Source organism: Vicia villosa, linkage group LG7, assembly GCF_029867415.1.
Source record: "Vicia villosa cultivar HV-30 ecotype Madison, WI linkage group LG7, Vvil1.0, whole genome shotgun sequence".
In the NCBI taxonomy this organism is placed as follows: Eukaryota; Viridiplantae; Streptophyta; class Magnoliopsida; order Fabales; family Fabaceae; genus Vicia; species Vicia villosa.
The window spans coordinates 65,208,016-65,217,028 of NC_081186.1; the positions used below are offsets into that span (position 1 = coordinate 65,208,016).

Here is a 9,013-nt window from a genome sequence, read left to right on the forward strand (position 1 = left end):
GTATATATCAAATTGAGATTTTTGATGTTTTCTTGCCTTCCAAGGCTCCATGAACACCAAATGAATGATAATTGATTGACCTTGAATTAATCTTGATGATTGCTTGATAAAATGCATGGAAAATGCATGAAAATAAACCATGAATCAAACTTGAATCAACGTGTACAAATAGGCCTAAATCTTGAACTTCTCTTGATCAAAAGATGTTGAATTAAGTTTGACATGATAATGGCCTAATATTATAGGCCATGCCTTGAAAAAAATTCCATTTGACCAAGAGTTGACCACAACTTTGACAATGGGGAGCAAAATTTTAATTTGGAAATAATGCTTGATCTTTGGGAAAACTTCAACCACAAGTCAAGTTACTTTGAGCTTTTGGACATCTTTGCACATGGAATAAAATCCTCTTGAGTAATATACACTCTCTTGCCTTTTGATTGTCATCCCTACCTTGCACAATAGGAGAGAAGGAAAGCAACAAAAAATATGTTTTTTTTTTTAATTTTGAATACAGGTTAGTGAAAGTTAGATGGTAAATATAAGCAAATAAATATGCAAAAAAAAAACTTAGGGTGCTTGGTGATCTTCCGTAAAAGGTAAAACCAAATACTAATGGGATGAAAGAGAACCATACTTTTGATCTTGTTCAAATGCAAATGAATGATAAATGAAATCTTAGAGGTAAAAATTGGAGTATGACAATATTCTTAAAAAAAAAAGTCAACATTAACAAAAAATACTAAAGAGAAATATTACAGCCTGGTTGAGTAAACAAAAGTGTTTGCAAGGCATATACAAACATAGACATCACATGATAATCTATCATGACTCTTGTCAAATTGAACCAGGTTTGAGTCTTTAGTGTAAATTGAACCAGGTTTGAATCTTTAGTGTAAATTGAGGATGGGATTTCCTTAGCTAATTGTGGCCTAAATTCTTTAATTAAGCAAGAAGTACTGTAAATTATAGTCAGCCATATTGGCTTCCTTGGGTTTACTATTGGTAAAATTGAGAAGTTGTGTACATTCTACAGTGTATTTTGGTTTGCTTAATTAATTAACTCAAGCATCTATTAGGTTTTAATTGTTTTACTAACCATGAGACATTTGTTAGGTTTCCCCCCAAGAGATTAGAGTCAACTGCAGTAGGTTTGGTCTATTTGCCTTTATTAAAACAGGATTGTGTTCTTTGAATAATATTTTGGATAAGCGTTTTGTAATTAAACGCGGATCTAGTCAAGGATGACTCTTAATGATGATGTTAGCATTTTGTTTCCTTCTAAGAGTTCTATGAAGGGAGTCTATAGATTTTACATCAGGGCAAAACCACATGATTAACTTATGACAATTGAATTAAATGCGGCCCCTGATTCATCTGTACATATAAAGTATGTTGAGCTTCTGCCGAAGACAAGGAGTTGGTTGAGCCTGATGAAGCATAATGTCAGTTTTTTAGAGGCTGAACATGGTGGCTGAAGCCTGATAGTGGTTTGTCTAGATTTGGTTGTTATAATTAAGCTAGCCTGTTCAGCAATGTAAGCCCGAGCTCTATGATATTTAACTAACTGTCTAATTTTAGTGGCTAATGTTTTAAAATCTGTATCTTTTTAGTATGGAATGGCTCTTCAAATTCTTCATATAGTTTGAATGTTGCTGTTATGATGAAAATAGACTGTACTTTGTTATTTGAAAAACACCCAAAAAGGTGAGTGATCCAACTTAATTGGGATGCTTGTCTGTATATTCTTGTTTGGTATGCTCTCGTCTTTTAAATGTCTAAAATGAAATTGAATGCAACTGACAGAGTTCATCATATTAAGTAATAGATCAACTGAATTCTGAGATTATCTGAATTAACTTATGTTGAGTTCTTTATCTCTGACTCTGTTACATAGCCTGTTATGTGATTTCTGAGTTTCCCTTATTTGCAAGGTCTGGCTGGTGCTGATGTATACTATGCTTATAATGATGGTGAAGAAAATGACGGTGAAGAAGAAGAGAGGCAGCTCGTTCAGGAGAGAAAAAATCAATAACAATCACTCAAACTAGGAACTTGTGCAAATAATGCAAGAAAATTTAATGGAGGAACTTATGGAGTTTTCAAACTTATAAGATTCTCATGAGGTATAGATACTTTGTTGTTAGATGCTAATTTAATTCTTGTAGGGTGAGTTAGTCAACTAGAGTAACAATGATTATTTAATTCTAATACATTATATTAGTTAATCAAATGAGTTTATATCCAACTTGTAGGAGGAGGTTTGTTCCTCAAAACGTGACTCGTGATATTATATCTAGGGTGATCACGAGGATGCCTATTCCAGCTGAAAAGTGGAAAATTATCCGATTGAAGCAAAGGATGAGTTATTTAAGGACTTTATGGTAAGCATTTATAATTTATAGCATTATACTTTCTAATTATAGATAAGATTCTTTGTACTTATATTATAATAATGGTGTAGGATAAATATAAATTTACATCCGATTATGATCGTAATATGGCAAGAACTGTATGGGAAAGAACATGCTTGGATCGGTATCCCGATCATTTTAAAAATGCAAGAAAAATAGCTTTACGAGAAGTGAACTCAACGAATTTGGTCGACACTAAGGGTCATGGTCCGAAAGGAATGAAGGAAGAGAGGTATGGGACGGTTTGGTTGACATTTTGGTTGAAACCAGAGTGGAAGAAGAAATCCGATGCAAATCGTTGTAACAGAGTTGCCTTGCACTTTATTATAGTTAAAATGATCAAATGGTTCTAGTTCTGTTTCATTCATTGTTTTTGCTCATAGTTGCTTCTGTGGTTCTGTTTCTTTCATTATTTTTGCTTTAGTTTTCAATTAATTAGTGTGATTTCTCATTAAAGATGCATATTGATTGTATCAAATGGTTCTGGTTCTGATTCTGTTTCTTTCATTGTTTTTGCTCATAATTGCTTCTGGTTCTGTTTCTAATAATATGTCTATAAGATTGAAACTTATTGAATTCAGTCAAGAAATACATTGAAAATCATGCATGATGAGACAGAAAATTGTTGCTGAAACTTGAAGTTGTAGAGTAAACTAAGGTCAACTGTTAAATTTTCCATGATCATCTATATAGAAATGAAGCATTTCTTTCACTTTTGGCTGCTAATAATTGAACATTTTTGTTTACAATTTGTCATTGTTGTTTATTGTTGATTCTATAATGTAAATTGTGGTTTATGAATACTTTTTAAATGTGAATTGCAGGAGGAGGAGTTGAAACATACAGTTTCATTTAGAGACGTGCATGCTCGAGTTCATAAGAAAAAAGATGGAGAATATGTCTCTCAATGATCAAAGTTATGTGTTGTAAGTTATTAAAATTTAAAAATTGAACGTGTAATGTTTAACATGAATGTAGGTTTCATAATTAATATGGAATCTGAGTTGTGATTTCTGAATTGGAAATAAAATAGAATATTATTGTAATGTATAATGTTTTAGTGTTGTTAAATATATTAAAAAATTGATTTTAGAATATTATTGTGATGTATATTGTTTCAGTGTTGTTAAATATATTAAAAAATTATTTTTTTCATTATTTAATGACTAGTGGATTAGTATGAAGATATATGACTATGAGAATATTTTGTAATTGTATTTTTATTTTAGTAATAAAGTAAAAATTATATTATATTTAAAAAATTAAATTTATTAATTTAATTAAATATCAACAATTTCAATACTTTAAAAATTATTTTTTACGAATAATTTTTTACAAATAGTATAATTAGTTGTATTTAAATAATTATAAAAAGTATGAATTAGTCTAATTAAAATATATTTATAAATAAAATAAAAAATAGTTGTAAAATTGTTCTAAATATTTAGCTTGAGATTTGATATGATATTTTCGTGGTCATACTGTAGCTGTTTAGTTGGAAGTATAAATTCAACTTCGAAATTTTGCTACTGTTTTGTTGCAGTTTAGCTAGGAATAATTTAGTATTAGCTTGAATTTTGCTAGAAAATATTTGCCAAGATGATTAGCCACTCAATCCATGCTAGGGCATATATTGTAGCTAATCCCCAACAGATCTCCAACTAATTTTGTTTGATAGAGATTAGCTACGAATTAGCTAGTTTATTTGCCCTAGCTAATTTAAGATTTTCTTGTTGTGTCATTAGCATTTTTACAATGGTTTTGAGATCTATATCTAAGGAAATGTGAAGCAATAACAAACCTAGTGTTTTTCAATTAGTACTCTAGTATTTTTGTATCTGTAATGACGATTTGAACATTTTAAGTTTACAACAACAATAATTATAATTAATTTCATTGATTCTTCCTCAATATATGACAATGTTAAATAGGTTAGAATTTTGGTTAGCAAAAATATCTAAATATAAGACTAAAAGAGTATTTCCTAGTTAAAGGGTTATGTAAGAAACTCAAGTATTTCTTTGGTACATGACACAAATATTATCTCATAGTCTCAGACGACTTTAGGATATTTCATAAATGTGTCACCCCTGTTTTGTAGAGAATTCCATATGGCCTTGTATGGGAAATAGAACTAAAAAATGCGGCAACGACGTTTACTTTTGCAACAAATGGAAACAGTTTGCAGAACACTACTGTAAAGGGTATGGTGTAGAAGTGGGATAATAAACTTGAATGTAAAAATAATATTAATATTCTTCTATGAGTTTAATGGTAGTGCACTATCGATATAAAGAAGTATTACACAGACATCCAATCAGATCATTTTAAAATACCAAATTATTATAGTAATTTAAGTATGACTTGATAAGATACATGGTTGTTATTGGTTGACAGTGTAAAAATAATTTACACTGTCAGTGCAGATCTCCTTTTTTCTTCCTTTATATAAATGATTATAAAATTAATATAATTTATTTTTCAATTAAAATTGAATAATCAACATACAAATATTTTTTTGGATTTTTTCATTAAACCTTCAAAAGGAGATTATCAATAAAGTTAAATATAACAAGAGAGAATAAAAACCCTATTTTTTAAATATTTTTTATTGACATTTTTTTTGTTTGTAAGCAAGAGATATATTGAAAATAGAATTCAAGTTCTCAAAGCTTGTTACAAAAAACATGGAATGAGTACCGCGAGAAGAAAATTATACGCCAATTGCAACTTTCGACAAATAAAGAAGAGGATTCCTACTAAATTCGTAAAAATTATAATTGGGTTGTATAATTTTCCCAACAAAAGCCCAACGCTAAACCAAAGCTTTCGCCCCCCAAACAATGTCGGAGATGTTCCAAGTATCCCCCCTAAAAATGATACCTTTTTGAACCGTTCATAAATGCCAAATCACCGCCAACCACACCACATCATCCTTTCCCTTTCGAACTTTAGCCTTCTTTCCGAAATTGTACCACTTCATAAAACTTTCCTTGATGTCCCTCGCTTTATAGTTGTCGAAGCCAATCTAATCGGCTATATCCATCCAAACTATATTAACATTATGACATAACAGAAACAAATGGGCTGAAACTTCTTTGTTAATGCAACAGTAGACACAATAAGAATTGGAATAAGGTAAAATACCTCTATGGGATAATGTGTTTCTCGTCGGAAGTTTATTAATAAATCTACGCCATCCAAAATCTTTAATTTTCATCGGAACATCCGTCTTCCAACCGGACTCATCTAGCCAATGCAAAACCATCCGGCTTTTATTTAGTTGTGATGGATACAAAACCACCCTTCTCTATCAGAAGACAAACCGTTTCCCAACTAGGCCAATGTATGCACCTTTTATCTTCCGATCTACCCCATAAGAAATTGCTTTGGATAAATTGCTTTGTAAAACAATAGAAAGAATATAGCTAAGCTACCAAGAACTATCTTAATGAGAGTAAGTATACCACCGAAGATAGGAAATCTCCCTTTCCAACTAGCTAATCTCTTCTTTACTTTCTTCATCAATGGTTCCCAAGTGGCTATTCTTCTAGGATTGTTACTGATCGATATGCCCAAAAAAGTAAACTCTTTTCCTTCCCTCCTACATCCGAGAAAATTAGTGGCAATCTCCAAGAAATTAGAACTAATGTTGATTCCAATTAGTTTACTTTTATGGAAATTTATGCCTAAATCGGATATCATTTTGAACGCTCTCAAAACAAATTTGATAGCCCAAAGGTGATTCAAACTACCGTCTCCAACTAATAGTGTATCATCCGCAAATTCAAGAACATCTATGAAACACCGCCCATTGAACGCAAATCCCGCAAAATCACCGTTTTCCACCGCTTTATTCACTAATCCCTTCAATCCTTCCGCTACAATGACAAAAAGAAAAGAAGAAATAGGATCTCCTTGCCTCAATCCCCTCTCCACCTTGAATTCTTTAGTGGGACTCCCGTTCACCATCACCGACATGTAGCTTGTAAAAACCAAAGCGTTCATCCACCTTATCCAATTCTCCCCGAAGACCATTCTTATCATCATGGAACAAAGGAAATCCCAATTAACCTTATCGTACATTTTTTTTCAAAATCTACTTTAAAAAGTAAGCAACCTTTCTTTTCCGTAGTAGCATAATCAACCATTTCATTCGCCACAAGAACCCCGTCCTATAATTGTTTCCCGGGAACGAAGCACTTTGACTATTAGAAATAACCTTGCCTATCACTTTTTGTATTCTTCCCACCAACGCTTTTGAGATAATCTTGTGAATACAACCAATCAAACAAATTGGTCTATAGTCGTCTAAAACTAACAGATTGTTAGACTTAGGAATCAAAGCCAAGAAGGAAGAGGTTATAGATTTAGAGAGAGTGGCCCCGGAATGAAAGTCCCTAAAACAAGATATCACATCCTTCTTAACAAACGCCCAACACTTCTTAAAGAATAAAATAGAAAAACCGTTCAGTCCCAGACTCTTGTATCCATCACAACTCTATACCGCTTATTTAATTTAACTTTCCTCGAAAGGTAATTCAAGAGAACTTTTGTCTTCATCACGAAGAATTTTGAAAATATCCCTTTCAAGGATCGGTCTACTCGCCTCACTCTCCTTGAATTTTGTCTCAAAATGTTCAAAAACCACCTCCTTTACTTCCTCCACCTTACTAAGCACCCCGGTAGACATAGAAATTGGACCGAGGAAAGGAAATTGCACCTTAATCCCCTCTTCATGACTGCATGAAAATACTTACTATCATCATCACCGTCGTTGAGCCACTTCAATCTCTCTTTTTGGATTAACATGTTCTCCCAAATTTTAAGGTGCATCAAAAATTTCCTATTCGCCTTCCGTCTTTCTCTCACCTCCTCTTCAACATCCGATGGAAGATTATCAATGACATTAATCTCCTTAACTCCTTCCTCCAACTCCATATCTATCTTACCAAAGACGTTAACGTTCCACCATCTAAGATTACTTTTAAGGAGCCTCAGCTTTTCCTTCAAAATAAAATCCCCACGCCCGTACACTTTCATCTCCTTCCATTACTTCTCTAAATAGCCAATGAAATCCTTATTTTGAAACCATTCATTATTGAATTTGAAAGGCTTCGGTCCTCATTCCTTCTTATCCGCGACAAGCCAAATTGGACAATGATGGGATATGTCCCTTACGCCAATTTGTTGCCCAACAACATCCCACCAATTCATAATACTACTTGACACCAAGAAACGATCTATGCGACTTTTTGGTCTACCATCACTACTAAACCAATTGAATTTCTTTCCTTTGCAAGAAACATCCACCAGCCCTATATCGTTAATGAAACCAGAGAATTCATCCCACTCTGCATGATTACCCACCGCTGTCCTACCTTTCCTCTCCCCTCCATTTTTAACCGTGTTGAAGTCTCCTCCTATCAACCATTCTCCTTCATTAAACCTATCTTTCAAAGCCAACAGACTGTTCCAAAGATCACACTTTAAAGATAGGCAGCAAGGGGAACACATCCAAATTCCTAGCATTCCACAAAATAATTAGACCATCAGACATACTTACTGAGTTGGAAACAGAGTACTCGATCCCTTCCGCACGCCAGAAACTTTTTGCAGTGGAATCAGAACATGTTTTCAATTATGTTTCCTGTAAGAGAAACACATTCGCCCTCCCTTTACTAATAATCTGATGAATCCTCCTTCTCTTTACATAGCTACATCCCCCTCTAATGTTGAAAGATCCTATAATCATTGGTAACATTTAACATGCGCCATCATAGGTGCCAACACAAAACAAGGCCCACCTATTCAAGCTGAATCCGAAACAATAGAGCCGGTAAACGCTAACTCTCCCCCCTTTCATTAAAAAAGTTGTTCTTCTTTACACGATGTCCTTTTTCCAAACTATACTCTCTGAAACATTCATTATGTTTAGCCTGTTCCACTGGTTCGTCGAAGGTTGCGTAATCTTTATGCTATCTTCCTGCCTCGAAAGAACCGTTTCCTGATCATGATTATTTATTTCAACCACTTTGGCATTGCCCTTTTATCTTTCCAGCCACCCTAACCTCACCTTCACTATTGTCCTTTATGGAATAACCTTCAGATAAAACAGTATCTCCTTTGAAGAAGTCTTTCCTTTCCGTATCACCTCCAAAATTGGACCCAAAATCCCCTTAGCTAGAGTCTTCCGTCTGGATAAACTTTGTATCAGTTGTCTTTCTTGTTATAAAATTTGAAAGAACCTTTTTTCTTTTGAAAATTTGTTTTTCTTTGAGAGATGTGTTATTTAATATATATATTATATTAAGGGTTACATATATTTTTCGTCTCTATAAATAAGCCAACATTCAATTTTAGTCCTTACAAATTATTCCTTTAAAAAATAATCTTCTCTGTCCCTTATTTAGTCCAACATTTAGTCTCTGTTTTCTGTTTGATCTAACAAAAGCTGACGTGACGGACAATGGTTGCACGCTACGTCACTAAAAGTCAACATTATATTTGATTAAAAAAAGTGTTAGATTGCGGGGGTTAGAAAACCCCCTAAATAGAAAAAGACAATGTAACTCAAAACTTATAGTGGATTAAATTCT

General features: G+C 33.1%; 1 protein-coding gene and 1 long non-coding RNA gene across 2 annotated transcripts; one reads left to right on the forward strand and one right to left on the reverse strand.

Annotated features, from left to right (window-relative positions):
- The first annotated feature begins 1,047 nt into the window (after positions 1-1,047).
- Positions 1,048-3,270, forward strand: LOC131617326 (uncharacterized). Its single transcript, XR_009288547.1, has 4 exons — positions 1,048-1,707; positions 1,935-2,169; positions 2,256-2,384; positions 2,465-3,270. It is a non-coding gene; the product is annotated as an uncharacterized LOC131617326 (long non-coding RNA).
- A 2,513-nt stretch (positions 3,271-5,783) lies between these two features.
- Positions 5,784-6,395, reverse strand: LOC131619227 (uncharacterized). The gene has a single exon (XM_058890349.1). The coding sequence runs from the start codon at positions 6,393-6,395 to the stop codon at positions 5,784-5,786; it is 612 nt and encodes a 203-aa protein (XP_058746332.1).
- Positions 6,396-9,013: the final 2,618 nt, after the last annotated feature.